Genomic DNA, 20,554 nt, shown 5'->3' on the forward strand with positions numbered 1-20,554 from the left:
GGAAATAAAACTAGAATGGAAGACTTGTATGAAACATAATCAAGACACTTCAAAAGCTGTGACATATGCTGAGTGTGCGGATTAATTTTTTTGGTCTGTCAGCATTTGCGCAAAGACAAAAGTCAGTTGGTCGAGAGACTTCTTCCTCTGTAACAAATCCTCCTTCCGTTCAAAAATATAAAATATTATTAATTAAATTTTATTTTTAATAAAGTAATTATTTATTTTTTAACTAATTTTATTTTTTTATATTTATTCTCATTAAATATCTTATAATAAATATAAAGTCATTATTAATAGGGATACTTTTAAAAAAAGAAAATGATTATGTTTTGAAAGACTAAAAATATTTTATATTTTTTAACATTTAATTTTTTAAAAAATACTATATTTAACATTTTTAAACGGTAGGAATAATACATTTTAGGGAGAGAATAGAGCGCAAGGTCCACTATAAAATATGAAATCAATCGCAAGCATTATGAAACTAACTTAAATTACCTTTTGACGCCAAAAATCATCCAGCCTTCTACTTCCTTAAGACATATGAACTCCAACTGCACCATACTTGCCTCTTCCATTGCTTACAATTGAATTTGGACCACCAACACATTGAAAAATGGACAAGTCATGATACTGGTTTAAGGAATAATGGTTAAAATCATAGTCGAACTATGATTAAATTGATCATAAATAAAAAATTTTATTAAATGAATCAATATACTTGTTTAAGGATTTCAATTGGGTGAATTGACTCGAATTTCTATATTTGTGAACGACCTTTATAACATGTTGCCATCTTAGATGTTTCCCAAAGATAGCTTAGGGTAAAGCAAGCCTATTTAGGTCGGACTGGACTTATTCAAGTTGAATTCAATTTATATTGACCTTATTCGAATTGAATTTAAAATACTCGAATATATAAAAAAATTTATATAGCCAAGTCTACTCGTAACACCTTGAGTTTTTTTGGGTTAACTCAAATACTTAAATTGTTAAATATTATTTTATTATGTTTTTAGCTATGTTCAATCTTTATCTTATTGTAATTTTATTTTATTAAGGAAAAATTAATGATTTAGTCCTCGTAGTTTTAATTCAATTATAATTCAGTCCTTAAATTTTTTTCTCTTGTAATTTACTCCCCATAGTTTCAATCATTTAAATATTAATTTTTACATTTTAAAAAATAAAATTATAAAGATTAAAAATATTTTGAATCCTTAATATTTATAATATTTATAAAGATTGAAAGAGTTTATTTAATATTTAAATATTTAAATATTATAAATATTAAATGCTCAAAATATTTTTAATTTTTATATTTTATTTTTTAAAATATAAGATCAATATTTAAGTAGTTGAAACTATAAGGATTGAATTATAAAAGGTAAAATTTAAAAATTGGGTTACAGATGAGTTAAAATTATAAGAACCGAGTCACAATAAATCAAACTTTAGAAATTAAGTTATACTTAAGCTAAAACTATGAGGATTAAATAATTAATTTTTTTATTAATAACCTGATTTTTTAAATATTATTTTATTATTTTTTAGCTAATTTAAATTTTTTATCTTACTGTAATTTTATTTTATTAATGATAAAAATAATTTGGGTATTCAAGCTAAGTCCATTTAGTTCATGCTTAGTCCAGATTTTTTTCAAGTAGCTCGAATAAGTTTGAAATAAAGAAAATCTTTTAAACTTTTAAACTTGATTTTAAAATTGCTCATGCTTATCTGGGTAGGGCCAAATTAGCTTCTCTTGCTTACAGATATATGTAACAAAATTAAAAATAGGAATAATTTAATATCAAAAGTATCAAAAACGATGTATTAAGATCAGAGAGGTATTATTATGATATATAATTAAGATGTTTGTAATTATATTATAAATACTATACTATAATTATAATATTACGATAAACTCCTTGAGTGTTCTTCATCGGATTCTGGTTAGTGCAAATATCTGCCCAAGATATCCAAACAATTTATATTTATACAGGCCCAATCCATTAAGGCTGCAATACATCCCGTAACTCCACAAGTCTGATGCTATTGTTATCTATGGGTTTAACTATATTTTCATGGGTTTTCTTTCTAGATTGATTTCGTTTTGATTTATGAGATGAAGCAAATTCTTGTTGAAACCAACCTAGGGACAGCGGGTCATGATAGAAGTCCATTGATGAGATATGGTACTGATTATATTTAATATTTTTATTTTATTAGAATGATTTGATTTGAATAATGATAATATATTATATTATTAGGTTGTCTTTTAGTAACATTTGGATTAATGGATTTAATTTTAAATTTGAAATTTTACATTCAAATGTCAAATAAAAAATATTTATTTATGTAATTTAAAAGATTTCAAATAAAATAGGAGAGATGAGTTGAGATTTGAAAAAAAAAATAGAAAATTAAAAAAGATGAGTTTATTTTTATTTTTTTAATTTATAAGAGATGATAAAAGATACGAGGGTTATGGAAATATGTAAAAATATGAAAAGAATGAGATGTTTGAATGGTTAGAATTTCAAATTACTATGTGTAAAAAAAAATTTAAAATTACAAATAAATTATAATTTAAAATGAATTTAGATTTGAATTAAATTTAAATTCAATTTTTGCATATTTAACTGAGGAATTTGTTCCAAATTCAGATTAAAGTATTTTAGAATAAAAATTGATTGATATTAATTTACTTTCTCCTGAGTTTCTAACTTTTCTCTAACCCTTTTCCCTTCCCGTTCTACATTATCCACCCATGAAATAAGGCTTAAAGTATAATAAATAATTTAATATTTATTATATTTTATATTATAATTAATTTATTATATTTATTAATGATATATTGTTATATATCAATGATAAATCTTTCATATATTGATGATAAATCCTTTATATATTAATATGAATCAGCTATCCTACCAAATTTTCAAAAATTTTATTCATATTTTTCAAGAACAATATTTCTTTCGACCAGTGCACCAACATAGTTATTTTTATTTAATTATTACGTCAACAACCGGTCTAACCAGCGACACCATAAAAACCGAATGTACTAAAAAGAACAGAAATTGCAAACCCTAAAGCTCGAACAGTAATCCTCCTCTAATAGGATTCTTGTCATGAATTCTTCTGAATCATGTTAGAAAATTTAGCAAGGCAGTCAGCTAGAGTTTCTATGAAAAACCTTTCGTTTTTCTGAGCTCCAAACCATGCGTTAAGCGAGAAGCCACGATGCACAATAGCGCGATCTTGTTGCCCACGTAGCGAAAAGCCTTGACCCGAGTAGTTGAAGTGAAGCCCAAATACACCCCTTGCCAGTAAATAGGCACAAGCAAAACCACAGAGTAGGCTGCCATGACCAAATGGAAAAAACTTGTTGCAGATTGGAACAATTTTGCCCAATTTCTGCTGTAGAAACGAAGTATTATTAGAGTCAGCACTTGCATGCACTGACAGAGAATCTGCATTGGGTGGCACCGACATCTCTTCGTTTCTGAGCTGAGCAGAAGTTCCAGTTGCTCCATGCACCAGGTCTGATAGGTTGTTGGGGATTGGTTCCGGGTCGACTCTCCCAAAGGCGAGTTCGATGCAGTTATTTAGAACGTCGACAGTTTTATTGACACTATTAAAGATTTCTAAGTCGGAATGCCCTTTGTCCTTGAGTATCTCAACCTGAATTGTGTAGTCATCAATTAGTGCACAGTTAATTTCATATCTATGGCATGGATAGAATAATAGAAACGGGGGAAGACAGAATTCTAAAGACAAAAATAACCAACTATTAGGAATGGGGAGCAAACAATCTGAAAATAAGGCAGGGGACAAATGAAGAAAAGTAGCAAAAGGACACCATATCTTAAGACTTAAGTTTATGAGTCCTTTATTATATATCAATTATTGAACTCAGTGTTATTCCATGTGAGATTTCCCACATTGATTCAAGTCTAATACCAACCAAATGCTCATTTGTCATGACCAAACACAAAAAAAGGTGCATTAGTTGTCACCGGTGGTTTGATTAATCTCACACTTGAAATCAAGGCTTGGTTTGGTTAGAAGAAAAAGTGAGAAGAAAATGGGGAAACTAGGAGGAGGAATTTCAGAAAAAAGAAATATTTTTTAATCATTTCTAGGAGTCCCCCCCCCCCAAAGTCTTCATTCCTCCTCATTTTTTACCAGAAGTTAAAGGGAGGCCCATCCATAGTCCCAATAGATTAGCAGATAGAATGCCAGACATCCAAATAGATAAAATGGTGAAGTGCCAATACCTGTGCCCTTATAAATGCCAGAGAGACACCAACAGTATACGGACAGAGTGAACCAAGATCAAGTTCATCAACGCTGAATATGGACGCCTCACCAATTTTATCCATAAGGTGAGAAAATCGACCCTTATGGTACTTATCCCAGAAGACGTGGAAGTCACTGAACGAGTCAACGTGAGCTTTCTCAAATTCCTTTTTTTCATCTCCAGTGAAAATGTTGGAAACAGCCGAAAGCCCCTGTCCGTGAAAAGAAACAAGAAATGTTATGGCACTTCCGAGAAAGACCCCATAGCATTTAACTTTGAAAGATAAGCATGAGAATACGACCTTAGTTGAGACGATTCTTGATGCAGTTCCTGTAATGCACATAGCAATGATATCGCGAGCAAGACTTATATCCATTCCATTTTCAGTGCATCTCCTAAAGAAGTGCCCCGTAACCCTATGAACAGAACCCAATAAAATTCCTGACAAAAAAAATGTAGTTAGGATTTGCGTTTTTGGGGACAACACAATGCAAAAAATAGTCTTACCTTGCTCTGAATTGATGGTTAATGGGAAAGGATTGGAGGCTGTAGCTCTGCCATAGGTGCGCTGCATTTCAAGATAGTTAACACTCGCAACAAAAAACAAGTAACGGTATAACTATGGGAGTGGACCCACAAGAAGGGAAGAACTAGAGAAAGAGAGATCACCTGGTAGACTGCATAGCCTGAATTAGTTCCAGCGCCATTTATCTCTTTTCCTTGGACGTCACGTCTCTCACCAGATGGATCCATTTTCCATGGTCTGACAACTTCTACATTCCGATTAGGCATAAAATCAAGTGCCGTTGACAGTGGGGACCCAATACTATGTCCAGAAAACAGCCCATGTAATTGTTTAGCCACCTGCACTGGGTCTGGCAAGAAGTTTCTGATTAGTTCCGGGTCGACTTCCTCCAAGGCGTGTTGTGTGCGGATGTTATCAAGTAAAGGAGAACACAAGCGAAGCCTTAGAACGCCTACAGCTATAGCTTCACAATGATGAATGACATCTAAGTAGGAATGCCCTTTCTCCCCGAGTATCTTGACCTGAATTATGCAGTCACCAATTAATGCACAGTTAATTTCATATTGTACTTCATAGATAGAAGGGAGAGAACAGAATTCTAGAGACAAAAATAACGAAGTGCCCCTTTGTCATGACCAAACACAAAAAGGGTGCTTTAGTTGTCAGCAGTGGCTGATCAATCCGACACTTGAAATTAAAGGTAACGAAAGTTAAAGGGAGGCCCATTGTGCTCATCGCAAGTCCCGATAGATTAGCAAGATAGAATGCCGACACCCAAATAGATAAAATGGTGAAGTGCCAATACCTGTGCCATCATCAATGCCACAGAGACACCGGCAGTATATGGACATTGTGGGCCAAGACCACCTGCTGAACATGTAATTCGTGCGGCTCTGACGACCTTACTCAAGAAGGTCTGATACTCAATTTTACCCTCAAAGAATTGAAGTGCATACTCATAGTACTCATCCCCGATGACCAGGAAGTTATTGTACGTGGCCCTGTAAGCTCTCTCAAATTCCCTTTTTTGATCTTTTGTGAAAATGTCGTAAACAGCCGAAAATCCCTGTCCATAAGAAGAAAGAAGAAATGTTACAGCGCTACCGAGAATTGAGAAAGGCCCCTGCAAATGAACATGCGCATAGAAGAATCATAAGAACCCCACAGCATTTAACTTTGAAAGATAAGCATGAGAATACAACCTTAGCTGACTCGGCGTTTGATACAATTGTTGCAAACAACTCAACAATCATCTTGTAAGCAAGATCTTCACTTATCCCACGCATAGTGTGCCCCGACAATAGCATCTTCATCCAATTAACAACGTCCCTTAAAATTTCTGAGGAAAAAAAATAGTTAGGATTTGCGTGTTTGGGGACAACACAATGCAAAAAAAAAAAATTCTTACCTTGCTCTCGATAGATGGGTAATGGGAAAGGATTTGAGGCTGCAGCTCTGCCATCAACGCACTGCATTTCAAGATAGTTTATACTCAGCAACAAAAAGCAAGTAACAATATAACTATGAGAGTTACTCGCAACAAAAAGGCTTAGAGATGTGCTGGTTCAGTGGTTTCAGAAATGTGGAGATTTACTGTGACTGTGCGGAAGCCATTAACCTACTTACCAGACTTCTTCTTCTTCTTGTTTTTTTTTTTTTGGTAATACCTACTTACCAGACTTTGAAACTGGAATCACCCTTTTGAAGACATCATTCAGACTACAGTGAACTTGTGTAAGTATTGGGCTATTTCCTTAAATTTCATATACAGGGACTCTAATACTTTTGCTGATAGATTAGCCAGGTTTGGTCATATTTTAGTGAATGATTTTTGGATCTTTGATCATATTCCATCTTTCCTTGTAGATGGAGTATGATGAAAGAAGTGTTTTGGTCCGTAATTTTTCTGTTTTTTTCTATTTGTTTCTTCATTAGGTTATTGTATCTGTTAGCTCCTTTATTGGAATGAAGCTTCAGCTTTTACTCAATATATATATATATATATAACTATGGGAGTGGACCCAGTATGGAAAAAAATAGCGAAAGAGAGTCACCTGGTGGACTGCAAAAGCTGAAGTAATTTGCTTAAATTCCAAGGGAGTATCTAGGTTCAAAGGGGACTCGCAATCTCCTTCGACGCTGTGCTGTAATGATAATACAAAGCATCAGAAAAATCGGCCAATTTCTACCAAATGCTTCACAAATCAGACAAGTAAACAAGTTCCAATTCAGTTGGGGGAGAAAACTGAACAGAAGAGACTTTGAAGAAACTAGAGACAATAAAAGCTTGAACGACCAAACAAATCCGAGTCGTTGGAAGAAGTTTCGGAAGACTACCTGCTTATCATGATCCTGAGACCAGAGACGAGTGTTGAGAAGGATTCCGGAAGGAGAATTCAATTTGGTTAGAGAATCCATCCTGGCTTTCTGAATCGCGCAGGCTGGGCGGAAGAACATTCAGCTGTGTTCGAGCACGAGCAATATTTGAAGCTTGAAAGAGAGATTCTGGTATCCCAAGAAAAAGAATGCGGCGGACGCTTACAGCCCGTTTGGTTTAGTGAATCATGAGTAGTGTCTTGTAACGTTAAGGTAAGAAACGGGGACGATCATAAGATGTTTGTTTGGTACGATGGAAAATATGGACATCTGACGGTCCAGATTTAAAAGTTTCAATTTTTATTTTTTATTTATATTTTTAAAATAAAAATATATAAAAATTGTAAAATTTTTTAATAAATATACTTATCAATCTCACAATCCAGATTTAATATAGATGATATGAATTTAATATAAAAAATTTAAATTAACTTTTTAAATATATTTTGAACAGTGCAAATATATTTTGAATAGAACAGTAAATTTATTAATATTAATTTTAAACTATCTATATTAAATCTGAACTGTTAGAGTAATAAGTATATTTATTAAAAAAAATTTACAATTTTTATATATTTTTTATTTTAAAAATATAAATAAAAAATAAAAAATAAAAATATTAAATTTAGATCAATCATATTAAATTTGGACAGCCCAAGTTAAGCTTTTGCTTCAAAGGAGAGGTGGAGGAGGCTTCTTTCAAAGGAGAGAAGCCTAGTCTGATATTGGAAAGGTGGAAACTAAGTTAATTTTTTATATTTATTTTAATGATTAGAAAAAATGAAAAGACTGTAATGCCCTCCTAAAAAATTTTCTTTCACCTCTCATTCCAACCAAAATTTCTTCCCTTCCCTTCAGCCTTCTTCTTCCAAACCATAATTAACTCTAAAATCAATAAGCAATAAAATTTAAAAGCAAAAAAGCAAATTTTGATTTTGAACTCAACCAACTTTTGTGAACAAAAAAAAAAGATTTGCAAACAAAAAAAAACGTTATGAGGGATGAGATATATATATATATATATATATGAAGGCTAACTGGTTGAGATTGAAGCAAAGAGCAAGAGATGACGGCGATAATCAACTACAACAGCAACCAACACAGAGGAGGGAGGGGACGCTGGATAGTCTTGAGTAGCATGAGGAAGTGGGAAGGGAGGTGGCGGTTGATGGAGGTGAAGAGGATGGTGACGAAGGTAGAGGGAGGAGGTGTCGAAGTTGCAGTCATAAGGAGGAGAAGCATGAAAGGAAAAAAATAGAGAGGGAGGGATATTTGAGTAAATTCATGATAAGGAACGGGGATTATAAAGGTTTTTTGATGTAATTCTCATTACCACTTATAATGTAATCTACATACACTGTAAAAGATTTTACAATACAAAATGGCAACCAAACAGTCAAAAGGTGAGAATTGTATTCGGATTACATGTAAACTCCATTCATGTAATTGAACCAAACGAGCACTTAGGTATTTACAAACAAGTTTTTTTGACTTATTTTCAAATAAGTTTGACAAATTTATAAAATTTTCTTTAAATCCTTAGAAATTTAGTTATGATTAGTTTTTCTTGTAAAATAACAGACTCACTTGTTTGACTGATGTTGACCAACAATTTGTAGTCATCATTCGTTGACTAATTCAAAAATAATTTTTAAAAAAATATTCTTAATGAAATATTAATATTTTAATTTTTACAAATTAAATTTCACAGATTTACAAGTCAAACTTCTTAATAAATATTTTTAAAAAAATTAAAAGCCTTAATATTTATAAGTCAATCTTTTAGATTTTCAAGTTAATCTCATATATTTGCAAATAAATTTATATAAGTTTTGTAATTATTATTCAAATTTTATACATTAATTTCCAAAATTTCCAAATCACCCTATTAAATTTACAAGTAGAATAAGTGTTCTTTACCTTGTTCATTTTCTGCAGTTTAAAATCGAAATATGAATCAAATTAATTGGTTTTTATCGGTTTATGTCATAAAAACCAAATCAAACTTGATTAATAGTTTATTTTCATCAGTTCCTTTCAGTTTGAGTTGGTTTGATTTGGTTTTTCTAATTTAGCTCGATTTTGAACATTTTTAGTAGGAGATCAAAAAAATAGCTCATTGCATCTCTAACAATACTTATAAGGTTGCAACAAATTTTACTCGTGGTTTTACAAAACACAGGAATCATGAATGTTTCAGAATTTTATCAACTACTACATAAATAACCAAGGACAGGGAGTTGTCACCAAATCCTTCAATACTATGTAAATTCATGGCAAAATTCAAATAATACATTATATTTTGAAAGAATTACTTTGAGATCTCCCATAATATAATTAAACACTGTAAGGTTCATTAACAATTGAGTAAAAGAAAATGACAACATATTGTATTGAATTTAGAAAATAAAATCGTAACAAATATTTAGTGGCTTAAAATTTAATGAAAAACCATCCCTAAATAAAGGATAAAACTTTCAAATTGGGTCAAATTTATAATTACAGAAAATATATGGCACTAAAAATAAGGACTCAAATAATAATAAAATAGAAAGGTAGCCAGGGTACCGTGCCGTTTGCCTAGACTGGAGCCGAGAGACGGAGGAAAAAGTATATACCACAACCACAAGAAAGTTGACCAAACCATATCTAGGACCTTCACTTTAAAAATGGTAAGAAATCACGAGACACCAGAGACAAGGCCGTGTGAAGGAGTTTTCGTAGCTAAGATAAAGTATTTAAGGGGTCTGATGTATTACTCTTCCTCCGGTCCCTATTATGGAATATTTTTTTAAAAAAATTCTTGGATCTTTAATATAAAGTACATGAAGGATCGTTTATTGTCATTTTTCAATTTTACCTCTATTATAAATTTAATTTTGTGACTTATTGTATATTGTGTATCTCTCCCTTCCTATTTTCACTAGGGATGAAGTTGAAATTCTTTTCATTTTGAGATATATTAAATGAGTTAACTGTCTGTCTTTTGTTTCAATGAAGTGGTTGAAAGCACCTAATAGGAACAGGAGAAAGTGCTCTCTTCATTTCAAATTATATGACATTTTTTTGATACAATCTCACATATTAATAAATATCATTAATTGCACTCAATAATTTTATCTTTTCAAAATGCAAATATAAAATTTTAAAAATATTCATCATTTAATACATTTAAAAGAGAAAGGATGAAAATTAATTACAAAGAGAAAAAAAATAATATTAAAATTGATGCATTTAATGAAATCTTAATTCACCCAAAGTATCTTATATTTTAAGACGAAAAAAACTTATTTAAAAATGCTTTATAATTTGAGATTGAGGGAGTATTATTTATATCTATATTCATGTCACTTTTCTTAATGACTCATTACATAGGATATAAGCACCACACACGGTCCTGACCAGAGATTGGGTTATTTGAACAAAAGTGATGAAACTCAGTTTTTGCACTGTATCTTTGAGCCGAGTTTGGTTGTAGAAAGAAACATGAGTCATCCCTTGAAGAGGCATTTTGGGATTGCTTTTGGATAAAATAAGTGTCCTCCGAAGAAATACTGCTACAGAATTTGTTGACACAGTTGCACTTACAGAGAGATTTTGCACGGAACCGTGAGAAGATCTCAAGCAACATATCATTAGGCATGTTCACATATGACTGCTGAATCGACACACGATAAAAGTTAATAGATTTTGAAAAGGAATGAGATCAAAATCAGGGATGTATAAGAGAAAAGACTCTAAAATTTGATTTGGTATTGCAATTTATTTTTGTTCTTGGGTGTGTATAATTATTGATTCCTAAGGTCTACTACGAATAAGAAACTAGTCTTTGAGATTAAAAAAAAGGAAATTAATATAATTTAACATTGTTGATCACCAATCAAGATAGATTGGGAATGGGAATCATTTGACCGAAAATAAAAGATTAGGAAACTTATTCCATAATGCTAATAAATCACTTTTTTTGCATATACTAATTAAAAATCAATTTCTTTAGAAGTCTTTTATGAGTTTGTGCAAATAAAAGAAGGCTTTGAGGGAAAATATAATGTTTATTTTTTCCTTAAAAACTAAAATGCAATATCTTAAGTATACTTTATGCATACATCGATATATAAATATAATCAATTTATATATAAATTATGAAAATAAGTAAGGTAACGTACCTTGGTGTAATGCGAGAGGGGCGTGTGTGATGAACAGGGTATTGGCCAGACAATAATTTTCTCCCCACAAAGTAAGAAGCCTCCAACTTTCAAAAACAAGTCTTTGAGTGAGTTTCTCTCTCTTGGGTTTTACGCACACTATTTCTCTTTTCCATCCTCATGGAGGACACTGGCCAATGTAAATCCCTGTTGAATTGACCCTCTAATGCTAGAAATGATGGTAGAAACAAGAAAAAAAAAGGGTCGAAGAACATCTCCAACTCATCATGGATGATTGTATGGAGGAAAAAGAAGCTGCATAGGATGGAAAATCCCCTGAATGTTCACTACACAATGAGCCGGTGCCCTCTAACTCGAACAAGCCCCAACCCTAGAAAATTCCAACCTATAAGGAATCACTCTTAAGCTTTAATGGTGTGGCAAATAGTGGGTCATTCCCTAATTCTAAAGATGTTCCCATGGAGGAAGATGATATTTTTTGACAACTACCAAAGCTGGACGAGTCCATGAAAAAGCCCATGGAGATATATCCTGTTGTTCCTATAACTCAAGAATATAATGACCGGTGCAAACCTTGGAACTACGGACTGGTGATTACAGTTCTTGATAGACATTTTTCTCTTCCCTCTCTTAGAGATGGACTTCGTCTTATGTGGGGTACATCTGAATACAAGATTGTTGATTTACCCACCAATTATTTCGTGGTCAGATTCACAAACCTAGACACCTGGAAAATTCATTACTCAAAAGCTCTTTATGAAGGACTGTGGGTATTCAAGCAACACTGTTTGCTTATCCAGAAATGGACACCTTACTTTGACCTATTCCATAATTCTTTAAGAAGAATAGTAACCTGGGTTTGTATACCTCACATTTCAACGCGCTGTTATAATAGTCATTTCATCTCTCGATTAGGCAATAGAATTGGTCGCACATTGAAGGTTGATCTTAACACTCTTGCTGATTTTACTGTGTCTAAAGCTAAGGTTGAGTGTGGCCATTTTGCTCAAATTTGTATAGAATTGGATCTCTAAAAGAATCTAGTGTTAAGAATTATTGTAGCTGGGTTACTGTTCAACGTCGAATATGAGGGATTAAACCTCATATGCTTTGCTTGTGGTCGATATGGCCACCGTTGCAAGGCATGTCATTGGAAAACTAGCTCAAGTAGTCAGCAACAAGAATGCACTCAGTCATCCTATAATGTCATTGCCAGAGAAAATTATGTTGAATGGAGACATATATGGCACCTTGATGCTTCCACTTTAAAAACAACAATTTTAATTCTTGAGATGGGGTAGGCAAAAGGAAGTTAGCCTAGATCTTACAGTCATGATAAAGATGTCATAAAGGAGGTTAATTTTCAACAGTAGTCCTTAAAGCCCCAGGTTCTAATGGAGTATAAGCCCACTTCTTTCAAGCACAATGGGATATAGTTGGCAGAAAAATCTGTAGATTGGTTAAAGATTTGTTTCAAGATCCAACCAACATGAAAATTATCAATCATGCAAACATTATCCTCATTCCCAAGGTTGACCATCCTACCTCCTTAAAAGACTTGCAACCGATTTCACTTTGCAATGTTAGTTTCAATATCATTACTAAACTGCTAGCTAGTCATTTCCAACTGATCATCAATGATCTCATTACCCCTAATAATGATCTCATTACCCCTGACAATGTAGTTTTATCACAAGAAGATCTAGCTGTGACAGCATTATCATCGCCTAGGAAGTAATCCATTAAATGAGGGCCAAACCTAGAAGAAAAAGCTATGTTGCAATTAAAGTTGATACAGAGAAAGCCCTTAATTTCCTCGGCTAGAATTTCATCAAAAGCACACTCCTTGCTATTGGGTTAGATAATAAGTTTGTGGACATCATTATGGCTATGACCTCCACTGTTTCCCTTAAAGTCCTTTAGAATGGTGAAGAAGGACCAACTTTTTATCCATCAAGAGGCATGCACCAAGGCGATCTTTTAAGCCCGTACCTTTTTGTTTTATGTATGGAGAGACTAGGACACCTCATTCATAATGAATGCTCTATTCAAAGTTGAAACCTTAGAGATTTGGAATTGATGGACCAATAATATCCTATCTCTTTTTTGTTGATGATCTTCTCCTCTTCTCAGAAGCAACTAAGAGTCAAATGAAGGTTATTAGATAGGTTATGTTGCAATTTTGTGTAGTTTTAGGGCATAAAATAAACTTAGATAAGTCCAAAGTCTTCTTTTCTAGAAATGTGCATTTTAATCGAAGTGTGGGGTTGAGCCAAAGTCTTAGGATTGGTATCACTGGTAGTCTAAGGAAATACATTGGAGTCCCGTTCATTCACTCCAGAGTTACTAAAGCTACCTTTTCTCACATTACTGAGAAAGTTTGCAATCGTCTCTCCTCTTAGAAAAGAAAATTGTTGACCCTAGTAGGAAGGTCAGTTCTTATCAATCTATTATTAAGGTTTTTCCTTCTTACCAAATGCAATCCTCTCTAATTCCTAAAGGCATTCTTAAGGAAGTTGAAAAAATAAGTAGAAGCTTTCTTTGAAGTCAAGACTCAAAGATGAGGAAAATGCATCTTGTCTCTTAGAAGGGCATCTCCAAAAACAAAAAGATAGGTGGCCTAGGTATTAAAGATCTTGAATGTCAAAGCAAGGCATTTATCATGAAGTTATGGTAGGAATCGATTAACAAATCTAATTCCTTATGGGTTCAATGCCTTTGTGCTAAATATGACTGTGGTACTCATGAAATCCTGTTACATAGAAAAAATCTTCATCTCTTGTCTAGAGTGTGATGGCTATAGTTTGGAATGCGTTCTTGGTGGGAATTGGAAAAAGAATCAACAATAGATGCAACATAAATTTTTTGTGGGACTCATGGGCCCTTTTTGATAAACATCTCATCACCTTTGCAGACAAAAACTTAGATCTTATCAATCATTTTGAGGTGGTTAGGATTATGTGCTACCCTTTTGAACTTGGAATGTGTAGAAGTAGTCCACCTTCTTTTCTCCTAACATCATTGCTGTTATTAAATCTATCAAAACACCTTCAAACAATCATGATGATGTTCTCTTGTGGAAAATGGCATCTGATGAAAGGTTCTCTGTTAAAGCAGCATATGACTTCCTCACCAATACTGACTTACCTACTGCTGACCCACTTTGGAACAAGATTTGGAAGTATCAAGTCTTGGAAAAAGTGAAAATGTTTATGTGACAAATTACCCATAAGAGAATTCTCAAAAACTTATTTAGAGAGAAGAGAGGTCTTTTAAAGACTTCACATTATCCTTTTGAGTGTCATGAAGAAGAGAGTGTTATTCACATCTTGAGAGATTGTGGTAGAGCACAACAAGTGTGGAATAAACTGATTAACCCTATCTTTATTCCTGTATTTTTCTCTTGTGACTTGTAGGTGTGGTTGAGATGAAATTTAAACCACAACCTTAGGCGTCAAAAATCTAGTAGGTGGCATTGGTTCAGAACTTTCTACTAATTTTGCTAACTCCTATGGACTAAATGTTGCAAACAAGTATTTGAGGGAAAGTGTGCAAAACCAAATGAGGTCATCCATGGTGGTATGCATAAGCTAATGGAAAATGTTGCTCAAGATAAATTTCATCATCAGCTTTTCCCAAGTTAGTCATTTTCTAAAACAGTCTAGAAACCCCTATTAGCATGGTAAGGATTGATGTAGATGGTTCTGTTAATAGCGATAATTCTACTGCTTGTGAAGGTGTCATTAGAAATCATTGAGGTGAATGGATCATTGATTTCAAGAAGAAACTAGGCTTTCTTCCTTCCACCACAGCTGTAGTTCTCATTATTGAAACTAGTCTGCAGGTTTGTAACCTCTATCAATTGAAGAAAATTTAATTTTTCTCTAACTCTATTGAAGCCATTAACTATCTTTCTAGAGATATTGGCATTGATCATCCTCCGAGGGTTGAGATTAAAGAAACTAGGGAAATATTCTTCAATAATTGGGAGATTGAGATTCATCATAACTCTAAAGAAGCACTTCAATATGTAGACCACTAGCCAAAGACGCACATGCTGACCACTATGGCTTAGTCTTACTATCTACTTCACCCTCCTTTTGTTTAGGCCTGTTTGTTATGATGGAATTGAGAGGGTGGAAATGGATATGGAATTGGAATTAAAATTTTTTATGTTTGGTTAGTTAAAATAAGGTTAGGTTTGGCTTCCACATGGAAATCATTTCCATCAATTTTGATGGAATTGAGTTCCATAAAAAAAAACTCAGTTTTGTAATTCCAGATCCCCTTTTTAATTTTTTACCCTTCCTCTCTCTCTCTTCCATTCTCACCTTCTCTTGAACAACAGTGACTCAGCATAATGAAGATTGACCTCCGACGTTCAATTTCTGACCTCCGCTACTCAGCCATCATCGCTCGTGCTGTTCCCTTCACTAACGTTGATGACCTCCTCCCTCACTAATTCCACCTGTCTCTTTGTCTTCTCATCCACCGAACTGAATGACGGTAACCTTCTTTACAAATGGTAAGGATAAACCAAGGTTTGTGAACAACAAGGATGAACTAGGATTTCCAGTGACCTCCAGCAATTTCAGGATCTCTCCTGCCGACAGTGGGTCTTCTTTTTCACGGCAATAGTGATGATGAAGGCTACCCATGCAATCAAAGGGCAAGGATGATGAAGCCAACAACATGGTTCCAACGACAATCTTCTTCAAGCTAGACTATGAGCTTCTTTAGCACAATATCATCATTTGGTCTTCTTCTTCTTTTCCGGTGGAAGTCCAGCAAAGATGCTTCATGGTGGTTCTTTCCCAAATTTGGGTAGGAGCTTTTTTTTTTATGATGAAAATTTTTATCCGTGATGGGGCATATTTTTTTTTGAAATGAGGGTATTTTAGTCTTTTCTTGTTTTTAAGATTAATATTGAATAAAAATAATATCTCAATTCTATAAACAAACCAAATATATTTTTAAACCTCATATCCTTTTTTGTATCCACTTTCATATCGATTTTCATTTCTATCAAAATCATTTTCACCATACCAAATGTGACATTAGGTTTTATGCAAGATGATCTGTAGATAAACTTTGATGTAATGGCTACTAGAGCCTAGTCTCTCTTTTCTTTGCTTTCTTTCAAGCTTTGGTTTGCCTTCTTATTTTAAAAAAAAAAAATACAACTCTTTGAGAGTCAAAAGTCATGACATATTTACAGGAATATGCTTTCCTTCTCTTAACTCTTACACCTCTGCAACTCAGCTGCATTTAAAAAAAAAAATCTAAACCATTCAAATTTTATTTGGACAATTTAGATTTAATGTTTTAATTTTTATTTTTATTTTATATTTATTAAAATAAAAAATTTTTTATGGATGATCCAAATTTATGGATGATCAATATTTAAATCTAATCACCAGTTTAAATAGTTTAAATTTAATATGAATGGTTCATATTTATAAAAAAATTAATAAATCTCATCAGAGTTCGAACAATTCAGCATTTAATATGAATGATACAAATTTACAAAATAAATTAATAAATATGATCAACAATCTAAATAGTTTACATTTAATATGAATGGTTTAAATTTGATATTAAAAATTTATAAAAATTATAAAAAATTTTCATATTAAATCTACACTTCCTATAATACATCTGAATAGTTAATTGATAAAAATTGTAAAAAATTTTGACATTAAATTTAAATTTTTTATATTAAATTTAGGCTATTCATATTGGTTAACGAATTTATTAAAGATTTTCTCTGAAGTGTAGCGGAAGTGTGGAGGTGCGTGAGGCAAGATGAGCAAAGACGAGTCCGTCTTTAAAGGCATGAACTGTTTAACTTGATATTCTTGTAAATTCTAATACACATTAAAAAAAAAAATTATTACTTGACAAAGATCTTTTGGCCTGAAAATATCTTATAAAGATTCCTTTCTCAAATGATTGTGATTATCAGAATATTTAAATTTAAAATACTAGAAAATAAATATTTTTATTAAAAAATATAAGACATTTTTTAAAGAGTTTAATATTAAAAAATGCAAGGCATTTTTAATCTTTAATATGTAATTATTATCTTTTTTTTTTCAAAAATACCTCTATTAATAGTAACTATATATTTATTATAAGGTGTTTAATAGGGGTGAATATAGAAAGACGGTGTTAGTTTAAAAGTAGATAATTATTTTATTGGGGTGAGATTCGATTAAAAATATTTTACATTTTTAAACGGATGAAGTATAGAAATATATTTATAATTATCTTTATTAAATTTAAAATATTTAAAAAATAACAGAGATACAATTTATCATATTATAACCTAAAAATACTTGTTTGGCTGTTAATTTAGGCTTTTTAAATTTTTAAAAATAGAAGAGAAATATCATCATCTTAAATCTTTTTTTAAGAAATCTACCAATTAGTTCTTTTTATTTTGGATAAACTTTGTGAACAGTAAAAGACAGTTCTGACAGTAAAAGTCCATATCTAAAGATCAAATGCAAGGATAAAACAATATAAACGCAATTTTAATTAAATTATAAATGTTATAGCCAAAAAAATACTTGTCCAGCCACTAATTGAGATTTTAAAATTTTAAAATAATAGTTAAGAAACATATTTATCATTACCTTTATTAAATTTAATATATTTCAGAAATAATATAAATGAAGTTTTTAATTAAATTATAATATTATAATCTAAAAATACTTTTTTGACTACTAATCCAAGCTTTTAAATTTAAAATGAAAGATGAGAAATAGATTATTGTTTTCTTTATTAAATTTAAAATATTTCAAAATTAATCGAAATACAATTCAATTAAATTATAATATTATAATTTAACAGGATTCTTATGTATGTTCATCTCTCAAAAGCTTCGGATGGGGGAGATAGCCTAGAGAAGATATGAGATAGGATGGTTAAGAACACCATGAAATGGGTAGTGTCATGTTAGAAATTCTTAGATACACTGTATACACTATGTTATTTGTGATCTGTCTAATAAAAATATAATATTTAGATGTATTAAATATAAATTGATTATGATATTAATAGTAGTAAAAAGATAAAAGATAAAGAATTAAATGTATATTTTGTTATAAGAATAAAATCAATTAAAAAATATCACATAAGATTTTATTTAGATTGTTTAAAGCATTTTAATTGAAAAGAGCTTAAATAACATGGCGCACCTAAACTATTTAAATATTTTTCAGTGTCATGGACAATTGATAGATACAGAGCACATTCAGACGCGCCCCATCATCTCTTATATTTTTTAAAATAAAAATTTATAAAAATGTTAATAAATATATTAATTATCAATATATATAATCATAATTAACTCTCTCAGTCTAAATTTAATATTAATTTTTTATAATTTTTATAAATTGACCGTACATATCTACTCTATGTGGTTTAGATTCAAAACTTTTAACTTATTATACTGTTAGATTTAAAACAGCTTAAAATAAATTTGTGTGATCAATTTATAAAAATTGTAATAAAAAAAAAATTGGACCGACTTGACTAAATATTAGTAATTAACAAATTATTTCAGTGGATCTCATCGCTTATAAGCAGCGAATGTGCTTCCTTGATGGATATAGCTCCCCCCCGCCGGGGGGGGGGGACTTTTTTGTTCTTTTATCAGTACTCTCTCTCTCTTCATTTACAGTATAAATAATTTTTGAAAAAAAAATCATATATCAATAAAGTCATTGTTTTCATAAAAATATATATCATTTTTTTCTTTTTACCCCTAATCTCAATTATCAATGCACTTTATGATAATTGAGATATATTTATACAAATATCTAGGATTAATAAATATAAGAAATAAAATGAAAAAAAATTTACATATACTAATTTAGTAATAGAGGCAAGCATAGTTGAGAGTGGACAAATGCCCCTACTCAATTTGAAAAAATTTACAAGACAAAGGTGGAATTTTAAAAATTTGCCCCCATTATCGTGATAGTTTTGAACCCACTAGATTCAAACTAAAATATATTTGAGTTTGAATTTTTTTTATCTTTTATATTTCACTCAAGTTCAATATTTTAAATTTGAGTACAATATATTTAAATTTAAATTATTTTTATAAAGATACCATTTTAATTTTTCCTTTTCTAATATTATTTTATAAAACTAAATATTTATTTTAAAAATATTAAATTATTTTTTATTATTTTTAAATTTTATATAACTATACTCTTACTGGCTCAGCGTCTTACATCCGCCACTATACTAAGTAATTTTTTTTTAAATCAAAATTAATTAAAAAAATGTTTATATTTTGAATAACAGAAGATACCTTTTAGATACCTTTATTAACAAAGATGGAGACGGTTCTACACGAGCCATGCATATTCTGCTTAAAATGATAGCTTGTCTCCTTCGTGGAAGTAGAAGCAATATCTTGCTGTCAAATGATTGGACCACTTGAGTTGTTGGAGCCTATCAATTTTATGTTTAGTTTCACTTCCGTTTTTCGTTGCTTTGTTTTTCTTTATGGGTTCCTATCAAAAAAAAATCATTATGTGTACTGTTGGCCCAATTTCTTTTGTGGGCCTTCTTATGAATACTACTAACGTTTTAAGGGATAAAGTTTAACCTTTAATCCCAAAAAAATATATTATAATATTATAACCTAAAATTAAAAGTACATGTTTGGCTGCCGGTCTAGGTTTTTAAAATTTAAAAATAATAGATAAGACATATATTTATCTCTGTATTTATTGAATTTATTGATGTCAGAAAAAAATCTTTATTGAATTTATAATACTTCGAAAATAACATAAATACAATTTTATAATATTATTATAAATTTATAATATCAGATTATAATATTATAACCACAAAAATATTTGTTTAGCCACTAATTCAGGTTTTAAAATTTTAAAATAATAGAAATACAATTTTAATTAAATTATAATATTTATCGTTACCTTTATTAAATTTAAGGCATTTCAAAAATAATAGAAAAATAATTAAGTTATAATATTATAAAAAAATACTTGTTTGGCTGCTAATCCAAGTTTTTAAAATTTAAAGTAATAGAATTTTTTGGCCAAAAAATTTAAAATTGTAGATAAAAATATACTTATCATCATCTTTACTAAATTTAAAAGTTCAAAAAATAATAGAAATAAAATTTTAATTAAA

At 31.0% G+C, this 20,554-nt stretch overlaps 2 protein-coding genes across 4 annotated transcripts in view; both read right to left on the bottom strand.

Annotated features, from left to right (window-relative positions):
• LOC129316548 (uncharacterized) overlaps positions 1–20,554 on the bottom strand; it is a 60,732-nt gene that overhangs the window by 15,924 nt on the left and 24,254 nt on the right. The gene's annotated exons all lie outside the window — the stretch shown is intronic.
• On the bottom strand, positions 2,932–7,685 carry LOC129315330 (uncharacterized). Of its 3 annotated transcripts, none has more exons than XM_054958959.1 (9): positions 7,173–7,684; positions 6,890–6,979; positions 6,244–6,304; positions 6,038–6,174; positions 5,641–5,901; positions 4,979–5,356; positions 4,817–4,877; positions 4,287–4,750; positions 2,932–3,690 (listed from the first exon to the last, which is right to left on the bottom strand). In XM_054958959.1, exons 1-9 carry the CDS (start codon positions 7,290–7,292, stop codon positions 3,136–3,138), a joined length of 2,127 nt encoding a protein of 708 aa, XP_054814934.1. In that variant the 5' UTR covers positions 7,293–7,684; the 3' UTR covers positions 2,932–3,135. The 3 variants fall into 3 exon arrangements, with proteins under 3 accessions (XP_054814934.1, XP_054814935.1, XP_054814933.1); XM_054958960.1 differs by having other exon boundaries at positions 4,287–4,520; positions 4,611–4,877; XM_054958958.1 differs by having other exon boundaries at positions 4,287–4,877; positions 7,173–7,685.

The sequence above is a fragment of the Prosopis cineraria genome, unplaced genomic scaffold, assembly GCF_029017545.1.
Source record: "Prosopis cineraria cultivar Desert tree isolate PC_DT_omini unplaced genomic scaffold, ASM2901754v1 PC7, whole genome shotgun sequence".
NCBI lineage: Eukaryota > Viridiplantae > Streptophyta > Magnoliopsida > Fabales > Fabaceae > Prosopis > Prosopis cineraria.